Source organism: Taeniopygia guttata, chromosome 3 (assembly GCF_048771995.1).
Source record: "Taeniopygia guttata chromosome 3, bTaeGut7.mat, whole genome shotgun sequence".
Taxonomy (NCBI): Eukaryota; Metazoa; Chordata; class Aves; order Passeriformes; family Estrildidae; genus Taeniopygia; species Taeniopygia guttata.
In genome coordinates this window covers 35944777-35965871 of record NC_133027.1, presented here as the reverse complement: position 1 = coordinate 35965871, position 21095 = coordinate 35944777, and the positions used below count along the sequence as shown (strand labels likewise).

General features: G+C 36.1%; 1 protein-coding gene across 8 annotated transcripts in view; it reads left to right on the top strand.

Annotated features, from left to right (window-relative positions):
• Positions 1-20435, top strand: part of CEP162 (centrosomal protein 162) — a 44419-nt gene extending 23984 nt beyond the window's left edge. For 7 of the 8 annotated variants that reach the window (XM_030267540.4, XM_072926619.1, XM_030267538.4 and 4 more), the window contains 14 exons: positions 1232-1371; positions 2165-2392; positions 3019-3153; positions 4074-4186; positions 4958-5063; positions 5813-5939; positions 6792-6955; positions 8353-8457; positions 9485-9709; positions 10794-11464; positions 12290-12431; positions 13393-13491; positions 16240-16374; positions 18103-20435. In XM_030267540.4, the coding sequence (XP_030123400.4) occupies positions 1232-1371; positions 2165-2392; positions 3019-3153; positions 4074-4186; positions 4958-5063; positions 5813-5939; positions 6792-6955; positions 8353-8457; positions 9485-9709; positions 10794-11464; positions 12290-12431; positions 13393-13491; positions 16240-16374; positions 18103-18312 (2600 nt within the window). In that variant the 3' untranslated portion in view covers positions 18313-20435. The remainder of the gene's footprint in view (positions 1-1231; positions 1372-2164; positions 2393-3018; positions 3154-4073; positions 4187-4957; positions 5064-5812; positions 5940-6791; positions 6956-8352; positions 8458-9484; positions 9710-10793; positions 11465-12289; positions 12432-13392; positions 13492-16239; positions 16375-18102) is intronic. The other variant, XM_030267543.4, reaches the window with a different exon arrangement.
• Positions 20436-21095: the final 660 nt, after the last annotated feature.

Here is a 21095-nt window from a genome sequence, read left to right as displayed (position 1 = left end):
ACCAATGTAATCCTGTGAAAGCTGGGTTGAAAGTAAAGGACTGAACCTTTTTATTTTGGGGTGAAGCCTGAAAAGTTTCATGAGATAATTCAGCTTAGTGCCTTTGCGAACAGTTTTTGCTATCCCTGAGGCATGAGCAAGTAACTCTACAGGTACCCAGGCTTTAGTGCACTTCTAGCATGCAGTGCTTTTAAAAATCCTGAAGGTAGTGTCAGGAAAAGCAGTTTAGAATTATGTTACCTATCTTAGGGAGGTGCTTCAGTAGCAGCTGTTGAACTGAAGAACCTCAGTTCCTCAGTACATTAATGTATCTGTCCCTGAGGAAGAGGTTTTACAGCCTGGTGGAGGTGGTAAAGGGAATGACAAGTACTGAGAAAATTAGACCACAGGCGTAATTCAAATTTGCTCTTCCCTCTCTAGCTATAATTGTTCACAACAGCAATTGTATATGATTTCAGAAATTAATCTCACCTGGCCATATTCTGCAGGGGCCTCTTCTATAGCTTGGAGGAGAATAGCAGTGTATCAAATAATTGCCAAGTCATCAGTGCTAAGGGAGCACATTTCTGAGAGGTGTGTCACACTAAAAAGGCATGAAATTTGGAAAAGAGTCATTGTCTGGTGAGGGTTTTTTTCAGGTATAACATTCCTAAGCAGGAGCAGTTGATATGGCAGTTGTAGTTACTATGCAAAGACTGAGATGTGAACAGTTCCATGTATGGTAGTGACTCTAGAGGGATCTTTCCTGATTTCTTACTCCAGTCAAGTTGTTATTTGATGCAACAAATAAATGTTGCATTTCTTTCTGTACTGTCTGCACTCCAAAGTCTATTTTGAAAATTTTTGTGTCTTACCTTCCCCATGGCTTGAAATATTTTGTGTTTATATATACTTAGATAACTCGCCACTTCTGAAGTGGAGGAGTGAGGTTAACCTTGTTTCATTAAGAATTTATTATCCAGCTGCTTGTTTCAGTTATTCTCTTGGGTTTTGTTTTATTTTGTCATCAGTTCCTTACTAAAAAAAAATCAAACCCTTCCAATTTTTCCATAGCATATCGTTGTTCTTAAGTTTCTATATTTGATTCAAATTCAGGTTATAGAATACTTTATATACCTACAGGTATATGAAGGTTGGATCACAAGAATACATATTTTTCTTACATATTTTTCCTAAAGGACATAAAATTCTGAATTTAATTTGTTCTATTTTACTTTCTGCCAAAATGAAGAAGCCTTATTTGCTACTAGGATATTAAGATCTGCAGCAAATGAACCAACTTTGGAGGGAAATATTAACAGAGTTTTGTCTGGCCAATCAGTTAGTAATCTTGGACACCAGGCTGTGGATTGTAACAGGCAGTATCATCATGTGAGTAATAACCAGTGATTCTCCTAATTAAAGCATGTACAACTTGGTTTGCAATCCTATTTTTTTCAAGGCTTTTAACAATTATCACAAAGTTGGCAAATACTGAAGTAGTGAATGAAGATTTCCCTTTGGTCAAATACTACATTTTGCTTTTAAAATATGCAAATATAATTAAACTGCTTTTCAGTTGCTTTGATACTGCTGTTGCTTTGGTGGTTCTATATAATTAAAGTAACTTATTAAATTCTAAAAATTATTGTTTCATTGTAAAAGAAGGTTAAATAGAATTTTAAATATTCTGCTATGACTGTTTTAACAGTACTACTGTTCAGGAATTTTTCCTATTTGCATTGCATTAAATATTTAATAGTATCTTCTGACTTCTCCAAGATGACTGAATTTGCAGTACCATAATGGTTTTTCCTTCTCCCTTATCAACTGCATAAAAAGCGATTAATTAAATACCTAAAGCATTGCTGTTGTTGTAAAAGTAAGATACATAATATAATAATTCTTGTAGCAATGTAGTGTCTGTCATAAGAGATGTATTTGTTCCTTTTTGAATTTTTTGTCTTGTTTTCCTCATATATATTTTGCAAATCAGAAGGTTACTCATTAAAATGAATATAGGATGTTTTGCTATTAAGTGTTGGGGAGGTTGTATTTTGGGTTGTTTTTTTAAATGCCTTGTATTGTTGCTGAGAGTCAGACAAACCAGTTAAATAAAACTGATGAGGAGAGTTCTGGTAAACAATCAGCTCAGGGTAATGTTTCCCTGAATTTTCTACCCTAGGACTTATCATTTTCCCCTTTCAAAAGCTGTGATAGAGAGCTGTATTTGTTAAAACGAGTACAAGCAGCAGAGGAGGACCTGAACAGAGCTCGGGATTTGATTCAGCAGCTGGCCAGCAAACTTTCACAAAAAGAGAAGGAGATGGAGACCAAGGTAGCAGAACTGAAAACAGAACATGAAAAGGAGCTTTCCCGTCTGGGTCAGGAAAACTATGTTCTTCAGAGTAAGGTACTTTATCATCTTGTATCCTGTGCCAATAGAAGAGAAGAAATACTGCTTCTGAAAATTGAATCAATGTTACTTAGATGAGGTGTTGATGAGCAGAAAATCCAAATTTATACAGACAGTGCAACTTTATAAATGCATACCTGCTGTTACATTTATTGCCTGTTAGACGTGATTTCTTTTTTCCTGGAGATAAACCATGTTATTCTGAGTTCCCTTACTTTGCTGTTTTGAGAGTCGTGCAGCAAGTTTTTTGCAGAGATTTAATTTATTCTCACAGATACTACTTGTTTTAGATAAGTACTATATGCTGAGACATTGTTTATAGTTCTTGATGCATTTTTCAATGTTGTGTTTTGTCTGTATGAAATATTCCCAGTTATTCCACTATACCCTTGTTTCAGTTAACTCCCTGCATTGTAACATACCCTCCTATATAACAAAAATTTCTAGATTTTCCCAAACATTTTCTATCTCTTCTCTGTTTCATAATGCTTCTGTAAAACTCCATTAAGAGCCACCCATTGGTCTGCTCTCTTATGGTAATGAAGAGATTGGACTATTTATGTAGTCTTGTAGAAAATTCCATGTTGGTAACAAAACTTTCTTATTGTGTCTTTTTCTGAAAGCTAAGAAGTATGGAAGAGATTACCCAAGAAAAGAGGTGGACCAATGTAGCAACAATTCCTATAACTGAGGAAAAACTGGCCCAAATACAAAAAGAGATTCAAGATCAAGAGGTCATTATTCAAGGTTACCAACAGGTAACACCACATGTCATGTTCAGCTGTATTCTATCCAGCTTCAGAAACAAAATTGTTTAATGATTACTACTTTTCTGTTGAAAACAGGTATCTTGTTTTCTAAAAGGTGGATGGAATTTGGATATGAAGGGCAAACATATTGCAGGTTTAAAAAGTCTTTCACATGTCTGGTTTGGACTAAGTTTTTCCACAGTTCCATGTAAATGTTCTAAATTGTAAAAATCAGTAACTTTTCAAGTGAAAACTGGGAAAATACTTTATGGTCAATGAAGAATCACAAACCTTTTGCCCAAATATTTCTGAAAATTGGTACTTTAAGCAGCATTTGAAACCTGAAAAATTTTGGTTTTTAAAATGTTTTTCCCAATATCTGAGCAGCAGATTTCAAAGTAACCTTATTAGTGTGCCTGATTTGTATTACTTAGTCAAGTGGAGAAATAGATAATTCAAGCTTAATAATCCTTTTGAATACTTGCAGCTGCAAAATCCAGTAGGTACTGTCAAACCATGACAGTAGCCCAACCAGCTTCCACCTCATGCTCAGCATAATTCCTTGATATAAACACAATGTCTTTCCAATATGGCTGTGAGCATCCCAAACAATGATTTGTGTCCCCAGGACTGGAGCGTGGGCGGGCTGAGCTCTGATCTATCAGCACTCACCCCTGAACATGTTTTTAGAACATAGTTGGGATAGTTTGTAGAGGATCTGTCTTAGCTCCTTCCTGCAGAGTGAGCAGATGCTTGGATGAGATTGTAGGTAATGAAAGTAGATATCCATATTAGAAGCTCAGTAATTAAATATCTAATGTTTTCTTCCACTGTTTCAGCAGGGAAATTGTGATTCATAAAAAAATGTTTTCTAACTGAAGAAAACAGTAATCTGTGAACATTCTTTAACTTTGTCTGTCTCAATTTAGGAAAATGAGAGGTTATATAAACAAATGAAAGAGCTACAAATCCAAAACAAAAAAAATGAGGAACGAATGTTTAAGGAGAATCAGTGCTTAAAGTCTGAATTAATACAGTTAAGGTAGGCTCATTTACATATATCACCTGAAATCTCTAGAATTTTCTGCTGTTATTGGGGTTTTTTTAATGAAGAACTATTGCAGAGTCTATCAGGTGCATGTTTTCTAGTGTTTCTAAGGTTTGTCGTCTTGGTTCTTCTTTTGAGAATTGATTTGTGTTGATTATGATCACTTAATTTTTTGTTTTCTTGATGGTGTTGCAAACCTGTGGGAAGACTAGAGACTGCCACTTGGGAAATACTTCAGTGTTCTTATTCATATCAGAATGCATAATACATTAGCTGCACTTGTGATATTATGGTTCTGCCGATGTTCTTAAGATGTTTTGATGCTCTTGCAAAATACACAGCAGATCAGGGGGCACAAGAGGTTCTGCTAGTGGAGAAACAATTATATTCACTGAACTGTAGGTCCTGTGAGATTTGAATCCTGTGCTAGTAATGAGGAAAAACAAATGTGTGTACTCCTAATCTACAGATCTTTGCTTTGGAGAGGCCTGTAAATGAGTTCCACTGATGCAGAGTAGATTTTATTTCCTTCCTTTGTGTAATCCAAATAAACTAGTTCATGTGAGGTGAGAAGACTTCACCTTACAGTGAATTTGGCTTGTGTATAAATACTTGTGCATATTTACTTCTTTTTTTGTTTTGAACCTGCACGGAATGACTTTGTGGTACAATCTGGGGGACAGGGGGTTGTGTTTGTTTTTCAGTAGCCACTGATAGTATGCTGAGTCACCACATTGCATAACTGCTTTTGCTGTTGCTGTTTAGAGAAAAGATAGAGAAGATTAACAACCAGTCACGAGTCATGCAGGACTCTGAATCAGCCAGAAATCAGAGTTTCACAGAATTGATTTCAGAGCTTCGAGCAGCACAGGTAGGTATATACCAAGCCTATAAGATAGCAGAGTAGTGCCATTGCATGTAGCACACAAACACAAATAATACCATTGGAAACATGAGGAGCACGCGTGGCCCGATGCACACAGGCCTGACGTGGCCTGCTCAGCAGATCAGGATAGGAGCTCACTAGCAGTAACATGCCTACATGTACCATGCACTCAGTCTGTTTACTGGCTGCTCCCAAAATCTCAGCCCCCTAGTCGATTTTTGCTGTACCTGTGCATACCTAGGACCAAGGGTCTCCATCTCTGGAGGTGGCTCTGGTACCAAGAACTTCTGTCCTACATAGTCTTGAAGTTTGCTAGCGTACATGTGCAGCAAAAAGAGAGACTGCCTGCAGAAAATGGCAAGAAGTAGAATGTAGTAGGGTGAACTGTTGGACGGTACATCTGTCCATTTAACCTACAGTCTTCAGTCTCAGAAGTAAGTCAAGCCATTTTCTATACTGACCCTCTCAAGAGGCAGAGGTTTTCTACTTCTTTGATAGTTAATTAAGGCTTAAAAAATCTAGGGTTTAGGGGTTTTTAAAATGTTTAGCTTGTTTTCCCATGTTCTGCTATTGCAGGGCCTGACAATAATACCAAAATTAAAATACCTTATTGTTGCTCTGGTCAGATTAACTATTGTGATTTAATCTTTGTGTGATGAAAAGGCATGCTCAGGGGTTTTGTGTGATATTCTGTGTTTAGTTTTTCATGTTTTGCTGTTTTCTCTAAAACCCAGAAAGAAGAAGCTAAATTACAAGAAGAGATAAGACGTCTAAAACAAGATAAGCAAGCTCTTGAGGTAGACTTGGTTCAAGCCAGGAAAGAGAGAGATTTAGCCAAAGTCCAGATTGCATCTGCATCGAGTAAAGCACCTTCATTTTGTTGAATAATTTTACTTTTTGCATTTCAGTAAATAAATATGTAACAAGAACTTGTTTCTTACTAAAGTATTAGTTAGTGAAATGCATCTAGACCATTTACAAATATTGTCTGAACTTCTAACAAAAGCATACAGTAACTCTGTTACAAAGTATCTTCCTCTATCCAACCAAACTCTTTGTTGTGACCTTGCCAGTCTTTCACCGGACAAGGAAAAAAGATTATTGCAATTACGTGACAACACTGTTCATACGAAATTATTTATTATTTTGCATCTCAGTCCCTATTTAGTTCTTGCCCATTTTTTACCTATAACTTACACCTTGGGACTTTTTTCAGCATTCTTATCAGAGCTTTTTCCAGTTTGAATTAATGAGAGAAGGCTCAAAATTGGACTCTCATTCCCAGTGTCAGGCATCACAAATGCTAAATGCAGTAATACTTACGTCATGTCTCTTCTGAAAATGCTTGATCTCTAAATGGGAGAATTATGATCAATAAACATCAAAGCATATATTCTATGTTGTCATTCATCCTGATGCTGAAGGTCTGTTTACTAGAGCATGATCAAGACTAGATCTCCCTGAGATTCTCTTTTGAATTCTATGGTGAACTGTAAGCCATTTAGTACTGCTATGTATGAGAAAAATAAAGGGGTTTTTACAAATACTGGGCTTTTAAAATCCCAATTAGGATCTGGTTTTAAAACTACTGCAGTAACAGTGTTGTCAAAATGCTAAATACATGAAATATGCTGAGGAAGACAGTGTTGACTAATTACTTCTTCAATACATAATTACTAATAAAACAATTCTAAGAATGTTTTATTCTTGTAGGTGAGAAGTCTTATGAATTTAAAGTTATGGAAGAATCGTACAAACAGGAAATTACTCATTTAAAAAAAAGACTTCAGTGGTATGCAGAAAATCAAGATCTTCTGGATAAAGATGCAGCCCGTCTTAAAGATGCAAGAGAAGAAATTGAGAAACTAAGACTAGAGGTGATAATATCTAGCTTTCTCTAAGAAGCTGGAACTGAAAATTGGTTTTTTTTTTTTTTTTCAGTGATGAGTGTAATGTAATTATTTCCTTCATAATAATCCCTTTCTTTTTGGTATATTAAACTGGTTCTGTTGGACATCTTGCCCATGCTTCTGGGAACAGAAGTAACATGCTTCCCTAAAACCTTCAAATTTCTTGACCTAAGAGAAAGAAGTATATTATTATGTTAACAACTAGGAACACCCTTCTTCTCATACTCTTTTCCTCCTTTTTGCTCCATAGTAACTTAAGCAATGCATTTTTTTTTTCTCTTAAGTACCAGTTCTAAATTCTTCCTTAGGAAAAACTCCCTGGTTACTGTAGTAGGGAGGAAAAACCCAAAACATATGAAATCTAAAACAAAACTAATACATGAATCTTGAATACTGGTGAGATTTGCATTGTCTGCTTGTCAGTACACTAGACATAGGGTTCACAAAACCCAAACATTTTACCAGTGCTAAAATGTAATTGACCTTGGAATCTTTTATTAGAGAGATTCCAGATGCTGAAGGAGCAGCCAGGGACAGGCACCACCATATCAAACTTTGATCAAGATACCATCCCTGTGAAAGAAAATATTTTTATTGGCATTTTCTCTGGGCTGGACTGGTGTCTAAAAATTCTGGTGCCTATAGCTGTGACTTCATAGAAATAATCAAATCAGTCAAACTATAAAATGCTGGCATAAAAGCATAACTTAGCATGACTTGGTAATATTACCAATCTGGGAAAGAATTAAAGATAGGAATATTTTTAAATATCCAGAATATAATATCCTTGTACAGAGATCATAGAGGCTAATAAAGGTAGGAAATTCAATTTTATGTTATAGCTTTGAGTCCTCATGACCAGGCATCACAGGAGTGTAGGAACATGAGTTATCCAGGTCCTTCCTCTGATTCTGGTGCTCAGCCTTTATTTAAGCACAACATTACATTGTCTTTTGGCTGTTTCTATATCTCATCACGTAGTGTAGCATTGCAAATCACAAACCGTTTCCTAAACTCATCCTGAAATAATGAAATGCACTGTAGCACTTTATATGACAGCTTACTAATCAACCCTGCATACTGGCAGTATGAAAGAAAGAAACAGTATTACAGGTATAAAGACAGGAGTGTCCCAGAGCTGAAATTCTCTTTTAGATTTCCATATCTAATTTCAGTTGCTTTGGAGAAGGAAGCTGTCATGTGGGTTTAGAGTCTGAAGAATCATTTAGTACAGATATTACTATTATGGGTTTTTAAGTGGCAGCATACTTCCATTATACTGTGTGTGTTTGAAATGCTTTTGTACTACAGGACAATGGCTCCCAATACATATATTTCAATTTGTTTTCTCATAAATTGGACAGGTTGAGAAGCTCAGAGCTGAAGCAGGAGATCAGTGTGTGCAACAGAAGAAACGTTTGCGAGACAGAGCAGCAGATGCTAAAAGAATTCAGGATCTTGAGCGACAAGTATGCAATAAAATAACTGTCTTTCATTTAACCTTTGTTTCAGATAAGATCTCTTAAAACCACAGTGCTTTCATAAGGATAAAGCATAGCATGAAGTTCTGTGATAAAGTAGCCTGTGTTATTGGACACTCATAAACACAAAAAGCTGCAATTATTTTCTTTGAAGAGCTCTTCTTGCTACTATATTCTAACAAGCTGATATCCCTTTTAAAATCTTTTAAAGTAACTGTTTAGAGTTTCTTTAAAAGGGGCAAGAGGACAAAGGCCAAAGTTTGCGGTTTATCTTATAAGACTCCTGTCCATGTTCCGTAATTCCTTAACAGTATGATTAATTTCAGCCAAGTTGATTCAAGAGTAGGGATTTAAGTTCTATTGGATTCCTACAAGATTCATGAAAACTGGGGGAGTGGAGACCTTAAAATCCATCACTAAAGAAGCATCAAATGGAAGTGGGCCTTCCTGAATTTTAGGAGGTGGCAGTTGCATTAGTTAGGGATGTGGCAAGAACCTTTGCAGAATTCTTGTATGAATATCTTATCCATAGATAAGAGAGGGACTTGTTATTAATGTTGGGTGCAAAGTGTTAGTTTTACATTATTGCAGATTACAAAATAAAAGGCATATAATCTGTTATATGAAATATGAAATGAAATATCTATTAAATAAATTTAACATTTGGAAAAGTAGAATGTGAATGCAAATCCAGAAAAAAGCATATTCACAGCATTAAGAGCCATAGTCAGATCCTTTTTTTGACTTTCTTTAGTCTATTTACATAAGATAATCTGAACCAGAGCAATATTTTGTTTAAGATCATGTGTAAGTTAGTCAGTAAGAGTTGACGAGTCTTTTCTGTAAAAAAAACATAAATGGGAGAAATATAAAATAATTCTCAATATATGCATCTATGGTTTTCATTCTTCCTCCTTAAGGGAATGAAATTTGTTAACATTCTATCACTTATTTCTGTTCCCTTCTCATTAGAACTTTTTTTTTTTGGCCTTTGACTTAATTTTCTTATTAATAGATCAGAGAAATGGAAGGAATTCTAAAAAGAAGGTATCCAAATTCTTTGCCTGCTTTGATTTTTGCTGCTGCTGCTGCTGAGAAAACAAATGATCTTTCAGCTAAAACAAACACAGTTGAATTTTTGGAGAGAAGAATAAAGAAATTAGAAACAGAACTTGAAGGTAAAGATGATGAAGCTAAGAAAAGCCTTCGTGCCATGGAACAACAGTTTCAAAAAATAAAGGTAAAAGTTGAGTAGTCTACTTTGCAAGTAACAGTCACAAGGCAACTAGGTGTAACACAGGGTAGCGGTTAAAACTGAAGGCAAAGACCACATTCAAAGGAAGAAAATTACTCAGAGAATTCAGAACTGAAATTTCAGTACCTTCAGCACCTAAGATAAAAATAGCATTGAAATTGCTAGGGTAGGACATGTTCCCAAGGCATAATAATTGAATTCTTACAATTAAGGTAAGTGGTTTTCACCCTGTTGGTCAGAGTAGCTGTTTCTCTAATTCCTTGTTGTACCAAAGGCTGTTATCTCAAAGGTCTGCTGACAGCATTTCTGCAGGGAACATTGGGAAGTACTAAACATACTGTCCAAAAATTACATGACAGTGAGCCTAAAGACTCAGATTAGGAAGCGTTAAAGTCTGGCAATTTACTTCAAGGAAAAGGTGAAATTGCACAGGTGCTTAATGAGCAAAACAGGAAAGCATTGGCCAGTTGTTCCATCTTTTCTCCATGAGCCACTCATGATACTTTCCTCAAAGGCCAAGCTATTAAGAAGATTAGGTTTTGCTCAGCTCATTAGGAGGAAAGATTCTGTGTCTTTCTGAATTCATACTTCTATCTTCATGCTTACTAATACATAAAAAGAAAGATCTGTTCTGTTAAAAATTAGGATGTTTTGAAAAATGTGAAGTACAACTTTGAACATGTGACATGAATGCCAGTTGACATATAACAAGTACATAATGTCAAAATTAACTTGGTAGCATCTGAAGAGAACTCAATTACATAAAAATGAAGTATTTTCTTGTCAGTATAATTGTCTATCTCATAGTAACTGCATCCATTGTGATTAGATTATTTTGTTGTAAATTTTTGAGTAATTCTGTTTTACAGCAGACTTAATTATTTCACTCACTAATTTCTGAGCTGATTGAGTAGTTTGTTAGTAATCCTGATTTATATTCTGTCTGCTGAAATCTTTCTTCAGAAAGAAGATTTCAGCAGACAGAATTTAAAGAATAATAGGAAGAGCTCATAATAACAGTACACTTATGAAACTGCTTTTTTGTCACTACTTTCTACTCCCCTCCTAGATACAGTATGAACAAAGACTTGCAGAGCTTGAGGAACTACTTGCCTGTGAATTTATGAATGAAACACCAAAACTGAATGGCGATAAAGCCACTTCTGCAGAACTTGAACAGGAGCTTCAGAATCTAAAGAAGACCCATCAGATCACTGTTGGAAACCTCCAAACAGAAATTGAAAATCTTAAAAGTCAAAATTCCCAATTAAAACTCAGAAGTAAAAATGATAATAAAGACTTAGAGTCCATGGACTCTAAGATGAAACAAGGTAGCACAAAAGACAGGTTGTTAAAACTAAATGAAGAGCTGGTCACCAAAAATAGAGAAATACAAGACCTCACAAAAACTGTGGAGAAACTTCAAAAAGAAAGGATGGTGATGTTGTCTGATGATAATTTGAGAAATAAAACAAACACTAATGGGAACTCTACTGAGGTCTTGAAAAATAATACCTCAGCAACAGATAAAAGAAATTCCAACAACACTGAACCCTGTCTAAGCATTTTCAACGATGACAAAATACACCAACCACATACCTTTTCTGATTCTCATCTCTTGGAAGTTTTGCAAGAAAATGCACATCTGAGAATGGAACTGGAGAAATTGTCCCTGGAAATGAGCCAGCAAAAGGTGCAGTCTCAAGCAGCACTGGCTTATTCTGAAAGTAACATACGAAGGTAATGCTCAACAAATTCCTTTAAAAACCTTCTAAAAGCATTGGCAAACATAGAATTGAAGTAGCACATTAACATGTCAGCCATTTGTGAAGGTTGCTTATACCTTCATTTGTACTGTTTCTGGCTTTGCGAGGGGTTTTGTGGGGGTTTTTTTGTTACTTTGGGGTTTTTTTATGCAGTGCACTATTATAGTTCTTTCTACAGGCAAACCTGTGTTAATGCTTTTATTAATACTGCAGTTTCTTATGCTTTTAAGTAAAATATCTCAGTGTAAATCATCATATCTTAGATGCTTTGTGTTGTATAGCATTAATACTTGGTCCATGTTCTTTCCTTCAAACCTGGAGTGTGCTTTCAGTAGAACTTACTTGGCCAACTGTAGAAACCTTATACTTCACCTAGTCTCCCTTACATCCCTTCACAATCAAAGTACAAGAAGTTGACATGCAATTTAGATTGCAACATATTCTTTTCTAAAATAGATACCTAAAAGAAGATAGCTGCATTATGATTAAAACGCATGTGTTCTCTTGCCACTGTTTTATTAAGAGGAACCAGCAAAGATGATTGATTTTTTTTGTATCCTAACTGCCTCTAGTTAGATGATACACATATCCACCATTCTACATTTCCCACCCTTCTCTCCCTTCAGAGCAAAAGAAGTAAGGGTGATCCTGTCTTGCAAGTTTTTTTTTATGAAATATCAAAGATGTGCTGCCTTTAACATTTTCGTTATTTTGTGTGTTCAAGTGAGAAGCTGCTGCAATTTTTAAGAACTGTCTGTAGCTGCTCTACTGCATCTCACTTTTCTCTTGCTCTGTTCAGGATACAGGAAGACGCAGCAGAATGCATTGCATCTCTGAAAGCTTCCCACCAGAGGGAAGTAGAGAAGATTGTTTGCCAGCATGCAAAGGAGCATTCCACTTCTAAAGTAGCTGAGCTAAAGAACAGAATTTCAACACAGGAGGTAAGATACCGTAGATACATTACTTACATTTAGATAGATCTTAAAGTTATTTCTTTCTGTATTGCTATAAACTTACTTTCTTTGAAGTAGGACCTATTGTTTTAAAAATCATCCTGTGCCACAGTGCTCCTAGAATCCCAGGATGGCTGAGGTTGGAAGGACCTCTGAAGGTCATCTTCTCCTACTGCTCTGCTCACAAAGGTCATCCCGGACCATGTCCAGGTGGCTTTTGAGTATCTCTAAGGAGGGCAATTCCACCACTTCTCTGGGCTATTTTACAATGGTTAAAGGATAGAAAGAGCTGTTTCATTCAGATTATTTAAGAACATTTTAAAATAAGGAAAGTAACTTGAAGATTGAGGCTTGTTTCATATAGTACGTATGTACCTGTGTGCTATTTTACAGCCCATGAACACAAACATGTTGGAGGCAGTGTTGTTAATGCACACAGCATTTACATTACAATCACAGAATCATAGACTGTTATGGGGTTGGAATGGACCTCAGATCATCTACTCACAAGCCCCCTTGCCATGGGCAGGGACGCCTCCTGCTAGACCAGGTTGCTCAAGGCCTTATTGTACCTGGCTTTGAAGAGTGCCAGGTTTGTGGCATCCAGAGCCTTCCTGGGCAGCCTGTTCCAGTGTCTCAATACCCTCACAGAAAAGAATTTCTTCTTTATATTTAACCTGAACTTCCCCAGTTTCAATTTGTACCCATTACTCCTTGTGCTATCACTGCAGTTCCTGATGATGAGATTCTCTGGATTCCCTGTAGGCCCTTCAGATACTGGAAGGTTGCTATGAGGTTTCCACACAATCTTCTCTCCTCCAGCCTGAGCAGCCCCAGCTTTCTCAGTGCTGCTTATTTTTTTTCTGTACTTCTCCTGCATTCGTTTTCAAACGTTGTCATGGTTGTGTATGCTTATGCTAACAATAAAATATTTCTAAACCTTTTTTAGATATTAATAAAACATCTTCAAGAACAACTTGGTGAACAAGAGAGACATCAAGAAGCTCTTTTAGTTTCACAGATAAGAGAGCAACTCCTACAAAAAGAGGTATATTTAAATTTCAGTGGGGGTACCTTAGTCTTAGAGATTTCATCCTAATTCATATCAAGCCTGAAGTAATACATAGTAAAATAAGTCTTAGAAACAAAATCTTTGTCAGTTGCTTCTACATCAGTTATCCCTGAGAATGCAAAGTTTTTCTAGTGTGACCAAGAGAACAGCACAGAACAGAATGCAGAATTTTGACCCTTTTTGTCGTTAATATTTTCATTATTATTTTGTTTGAAATGTCTGACACCTGTATGAAGTTTGATCAGCAGGTTAATCCAGGTTTTCATATCCTCTGAGAGTTATGGTGGGTAGTAGTAAATAGACCACAGGACTTTTTCTTTATTCCTCTTAATTAAGAGGATTTTTGATTGCTGTTTTCAAAAGCTTTTCTTTTTTCATCCTCCAGTGCCATAAAACTGACTTAGGCTGTTATATTCCTGGCTTTCTCTTCTGCGATCCCTGAAATTTATTGTGTCTTAAGGGAGAGTTAGCTATAAAAGTTATGAAATTCAATGGGTTTTGAGAGAAGTATAGAGGGGGTTTTTTTTTCTAATCTTCTACTTCTATCAATAGCAAATAATCTGAAGTTTATCTTTGCATTTGGGTTAATGCTGGATCAAATTTCTGTCCACCTTTTAGCTCAAGCTTTTAGAATCATTGGCTATGCATTAGTTGTTCTTTAAATGCTGTCAGTCTTTGCTGCCATTTCCTGTTCAGGAGGAGGATGTAGCCTGTCTCAGCATTGTGTCTATACTTCATTCACCATCTCCTTGATGTATGAAGATCACTAATTTTAGTTTAATTTTGATAATACTCTAACTTGCAAGGGTTATTAAAAGTAATTAATCTTAATCTTACTAAACTCAGATTTATCTGGGTATTTATATGACACAAGCAAAATTCCACCTCTGGTGTGATGTATTTGTATAAAACTGTGGGTTTTTAGGGGGAGAAAAAAATGTCCTATTAAACAAGTTCTGTGTTTGCAGAATAGAGGCTGAGACTAAAGAGCTTGTTTCATTCCAGTGGTGTCAGTATATGTAATACTTCTTCCAGGAAAAACAGGGCAAGAGTGCAATGAGACAAATGTTATTGCTTCCTCTGTGAATGCTTTACAGATTATTGACAGTGATGGTTTAAGAGTGTGATCATCCAGTCTGACTCACATGGTAGAGGCCAACTTCAAGCTGCTGGTATTTAAGAAAATGTAAAGGAGTGTCTTTGTTACAGAAATCATTGCAAGACTGTACAGAGAGAAATATCTATGTAAAGCCTTGCTTTCTAGCACAACTTCTGTGCTGCTTTTAAAATACATCTCAAGCATTAAATGGTTAAATAAGTTTTGCTGAGAAAAGAAGACAACCAGACCTGCAAATGGAAATAGTAATGATAGGGGAAAGCACTCACTGGTAACAGGATTGAGTCTTCTGTCTAAAATGGTGGTACGTCAAAAAAGGCAAAGTTTTTCCTGAGGCTTCTTGGAAGATTGTTATTTGAATACTAATCTCAGAAATGCTGTTTGTGGATGTTTTCCATTAACTGAGTACTTCCTTTCCGTAACGGCTTGCACGTAGCACTACATTGTATTTGGTGTGGTTCTGTTGCTGGTAAAATACACAGAGCCCGTTTTCTCCCTGGGCTTTTTTCCCCTTGTGAGATCTTTTCACTATTTTTTTTTAATTGTATTTAACTATATACTTGAAACCACACATCAGCCCTTCCCTTCAGTTGGACCACTTAGCAGCCAAGCAGCAGACACTTAGTTGCACAAACCTTTTGAAACTAAGACTTCTGCTCCTCAGATGAACATGGCTGAACAGGTTCAAAACTGCTGGAGTAATGGACAGGCAAAACTATACTGACATAGGCCTTGTAATTTCAGAAGGCCACCTTGAAATGTTAAATAATAGTAAGCTGCCTCAGAGTCACTTCTCAGTAAGATTTATAATATCACATGAAGACACAAAGCTTCCAGCTACCTGAATTCACAGCAGAGGCAAGGATGACTGAGGGCTTGAAGAGGGGTAGCAGCTCTCAAATATATTGGCTAAGGGAAGCTAAGGACTGTCATAAAAGATAAAGATGCCAAAGTTTTCACTTTAGTTTATTTCCACACGTTAAGAGTGACCAAAATACTTTGGATGTTAAATGAAGGAATATCAAGTCGTTTAAAGTAGGCAAAGAATGAGAATAAACCAGTAGGGCTTTATAAGAAAGCTTCCCGGAATTTCTGGAGGATTAGGAAATCAGTTTTAAGTCATTGTCAAATTATTTTCCCTGGTAATTATTAAACTTACATGCAGGCTCCTAATCATGTCTCTTAGCAGCATGTCTTTAATTAATTTAGTTCCTAGAAATACACTGGTATCTTTTATATTTGGTCTTTATCTTGGGTGTCAGAAGAGAAAGTGTAAGAACATCTAATCATAATAGTCTCTGTTAACTTTTGTTGTATGAAGTATAAAATGTGACAGAACACAATCTCTTCATAACATTATTAACAGGACTGGATTTATCAAAGAGGACTAGACTTTCATGTCCTCAAGCTACTTCTTAGAAATGAAAAATCCTAAGTCGCTGAGTCCCTGTTAAAGCTTTTGAACAAAGGAGATTTCTCTTTTATGTCTTCCTTTCTACAGCTTTTGAATGTAATGATTAAACAATGCAAATACATTTTTAAGTAATCTGATTTATACACTACCCAACACAATGATAACAATTTTCATAAATTCTCTTTGACTGTAGGTGACAAAATTGTTGGAAGAACTGAGAGATGCTAGAGAGAGCCAGAGTCCTGAAATGAAACATTTCTTGTGCCTGGAAAAGAAAATCAAGCATATAGAGAGCAGACATGCAGAAAGAGAGCGTATAATTCAAAAGGTACACCAGTGCATAGCTGCATTTACTTCTCAAGAGCAATTTATTGGTTTAACTGTAATTTTATGGTATTTATTCAGGCTTATTTAGCTCACACTGCAGGAGGAAAGTAGTTTTTATGCAGCCATGGCTTTGTCTTTGCCTGCTAATGCAAGTGAGTGCAGGTGGAGGCCTGGTCAGCTCGACCCTGATGTGCTAATTAAGATTACTTGTGTAACTGCCTTGCAGCCTGGTCTAAGAAGGTCTTGGTGTTCCAGAGGGCTGCACTCCAGACAGACCTCTGGAGACAATATCATTATTTCATACTTGAGTTTTACAATGAAAGTGAGCTACTGAAAACGACAAGAGTTTGGAGTGCAGAGTTTAACCTATGATATAATCCTCAATTGAACTGTAATTATCTAGCCCTTGTAGCCCTATTCAGAAAAGCTACATTAAAAGTATAGTAATATCTTATTTTATTTTAAATTTTAAAATCAGATCTCAAGGAATATGCTTTTAATATACAGATTTTTTTGTTGTGGAAGGATTTCTTCTTGTACATTGCTATATCAGATGCTTACTTTCTTTCAAAAAAGACTTGTGCATAAAACAAGTCATTGGATTAAAAATAAATCCTACTGCCACTGTTTTTGGGTTTGGTTTTTTTCGCATTCTGTCCTGCTAAAGGTGGCTGTAATACAGTTCATTTTTTGCTATTAATTTGCTTTTATATCATGTGAGAGTGTCTTTACTAGTAATTTCTGTGAGGTGTTGGCTGCTGCCTACTCTGTGATCTAGCTCACTGAATACTAATAATATTTACTAAGATGTTTCGTAATGTTTTGGGCATTTTTTAAAGAAATAATAATATACATAATTAGTACTAAATAATTTCAGGTTTTTGTGGTGCTCCTGCCCTTGTTATGTATTAAGCTTTGGGTTTTGTTTTGTCCTAGTTTTTCCCCTTTAACCATCAGCATTGGGGCATTGAACAGTTGTCCAAATGAATTATATCAAAATAAATAATGTTGAAAAGGAAATTACTGAGCATGAAGTTAACAGGTTATCCTTAGTATCAAACTACAAATATGATAATTATGGCCTTTAAGTGATAGGCTCTCTTTAAAAGATCTGTTACAATTAATTGTGGTGTGGAGCTTTTGATATCTTATGACACTTCTTATGTTGTGTAACTTAACATGAATCCCATATGTCAGGGATTCATGTTAAAGTTATTCAGACCTTTATCTGCAGCAGCATCAGATCTCTGTGGCTACAGGACATTTTCTGATAATTCATAGAACTTGTGGGTTTTAAAAGTAGATTAGTAGGCTACAACATGTCACTCAGATTTAGTTTGTTTTACAGAGCATTATTTTAATTACCACATTTAAGTGGAAATTCAAAAAGCTAATTTTGATTTATAGAAGGTTTTATGTTATATGCTCATCTTTGCCTTAAATATTCAAATTTAATTACTGCTTCAGAGAGGATAAGTTAAATTCTCCTGGGGCTCATTAGTCAATAATCAATTCTACCCTTCTGTCATTAGTGCAAATATTTAAAGGAATTCATTGCAATCAGAATGATTTTTCTAATATCCGTAACAACTTGCTTCCACTAAACGTGACAATTCAGCTTTGAGACTGAGCATCAGATAAAATGATGTGGCAGATTTTTGCAAAGTGGCAGCACTGCCTGGGCATTGGCATAGGAAGTCACAGTGCTGACTTTCTTCTTTATTTGCAGGCAACCCAACTAGGACAACACATTTCTGAAGTAAGGCAAACCCAGGAGGCTGAGAAGTGGCGAAGGCTGGCACAGCAGAAGAATCAGGAACTGGAGAAATTTCGAATAGAGTTGGATTCAATACTGGATGTTTTACGTGAACTGCAGAAACAAGGTGTCGTTATTCCTGCACCTGATTCCAGTGGATTCAGAGTGACAGACAGCTGTTAGAAGACATGATTAGGTAGTAGTTAAATAGAGAAGCAGAATTTTAATATTCAAAGTTATGTATAGAAATGCTATTGAAAATCATTATTGTAACATATATTAATTGTATTGCATTCTGGTCTTCTCTGGAATCTCTCATGTCCAGAGGCAGATTTGCATTAAGCAATACTGTATGTCTTCTATTTTATTAGTAATAAATGTACATATTTATTAGTAATAAATTTTACATATTTTTAATAACAGGAATATTGAGATTATTCCATAAATTCAACTACCATTGAAAAGTTTCCTTTTTCACAGACTGTAGAACATGCCTGAATATTTTTAAGTTTGTTTTCTAACGTGTCTTATAGTAATTCCTTTGTGAAAAATTTGAGTAGTAAGCATTTTGGTTTGGCTATGTTTAGTGTATAGCATTGATGTATTTCATTCCATAGGACAGGAAAAGCATCTTTTTCTAACATTTGCTTCTCTCCCTCAAATTAATATAATATTCCTTCCCTTAAGACCACTTTGCACTTTAGTGAATGATTGAAGGGCTGGAACAGAGCAGGCATTCCTGGTGGTGCTCACATTCAAGCTGTTCTTTGTTTCCTTTTCAGATTATTCCAGCTGTGTTGGTAAGACTGATGGCAGAGTGGGTCTGGCTAAATTCTTACAGGGCAGATACAGAAAAAAACCTATAAAATGCAGTGTGAGTATAGTTATTGGTGTCCCTTTTAAAAGGGAAGGCTGTATTGATAAGGTTTTTACAATGGGCTGTTCAGGATCTGACACAGTAAGTACCTCTGTAGGTGATCTTGACATGCTAAGAGACCAGTCAGATGTGAAGACAGTGTGCTAAAGCTTAGACTTCAGGGATGTGTAGGCGGGGAAATTTGGAATTAAAATATTGAGCAAGATAGGAAAGGGGCCAGGGGAAAAAAATAAAAGAAAAATAAAAAGCAGAAAAGGAAAAGAAAAGCCACCCAACCGAAAACAAGACCAAAATAACAAATGTGGAGGTAACTTCCTGCTGAACTAACAGGCATCATGGCAGGTAACACCCTGAATGTTGGAGGCTGTTGCTTTCTCCCTCTCCTCAGGCCCTGCCAGTTACACACCTGTGCTGTAGAGCTGGTACATAGGAGCAATTCCTGCTGCAGCACAAATTTGTTATCTTAGGGTGCTACACTTTTGGTCTCTCGTTTCAAGAAAGAGATAGATGCAGTGGAGGGAGAGAAGAATCATCACTCCAGGAAGTGTAGCCCTAGGAACCTCTGAAGCCATAGGAACTGCACTTTTCCAGAGAGGAACCTGGGGGGGATGATGAGCATGGCTATTACACTTAATATATATGAAAAACCTGCTGCTAAAAGCAAGAAGCAGCATTTAAAATGAAGGAAATTCATAATAGATGATGATGGCTATTTGGTGGTTGGAAGGCATGCTTTCCCAATAAATCAGTAGATTATTAGTTCGAAGCTTCAGTGGCTGCAAGTCCTTAAGAATTCCAAAGCACAATATTGAGGTTGCATCTCAATAATCTCTACTTATTTAGGGCAAAGAGAAGATGAAAGCTAGAATGTACTTCTTAGGTCCCTAAGGACCTGCTGGATTGGTTGAACAAAGCGTAAGTCAGATGTGAAATAGTTCAGGTCTGTGCTTGTGTGTTTATGTATTGTGTTCTTCAGGGACCAGCAGTAAATGGCATTTTATCTCACAAAAGCATGTGGCATAGCATGCATATAAAACAAAAGAGTATAACAAATTATACCATTTAGTGCAAGGATTTTTCTTTTTGGCACATACACAAACATAAAATGAACCTATATACACATATACATAGATATTTAAAAAGGATGGTTGGTTGCTAATTAATATGGAAATCTTGACTGTTTCATGTTCAGATGTTTTCAGTGTTTTTATTTGGCCGCTATCTAACAAAGTATTAGTCTATATTCATAAAATGTGTAAATATAAAAGTGCTTTGTATATAAAATATCAGCTATGTGTAAATATAATGCATTTTCTTGATTTGGGTCTGTTTTGCAAATGAAAAGGATACAAATTTAATCATTTCAACTAATTTATTTCCTGTAAAATTTGCTATATGTGTAACACTGTATTAAAGTGTGTGACCTGAAGTGAGAGATGTTTTTTCTACTATTGCAAGCCTTGTGTTCCCAGAGAGGCCAGGTCCCGGATGGAGGTTCCTAGGACAGGAATCCTAGGGGAAGCATTTCTAGTTACTGGAAACTCTCTCACATGTATGATGCTAAAGTCAGCAACAGAGGGTTGCCCTAATGTTCATGCAGTTCATTCAAAAACTTTTTATAGTTCTTACAGTCAGTTCTCAGCAAATGCTGGTATCTTACATGGTTGGAATTAAATTCTCTCTCTGAGTCCCATTTTACTGAGAAGGGACAGTATTATTTACCATTACTGTAAGCTATCAGATGGTTTTTAACATTTTCTTACAAGTATTTCTGCAGCTGTACACTGAAGCATGGTCTTCAGTTTTTAGGCATTTACCATGAAGTGGTCCCTCTGCACAGTAACAGACTCTCTGGGCTTCAGTGGCTGCTGTTAGGGTGACCTTTTAGAGAACTAAGATGTAAGTTTGAAGTTCTCTTCTGGAGTTGTTACTGACTCTCTGAGGATTTCAGTGAGATCTTTCAAGAGTTCTATAACTATATACTCCTGATGTGTATATTTTTCCTCTTCTTGTGCCATCCTGTTTCATCATGCATTTCCAGGAGGCATAATGGATGGATTAAAAGAATTAAATGTAGTATCTTTAAATC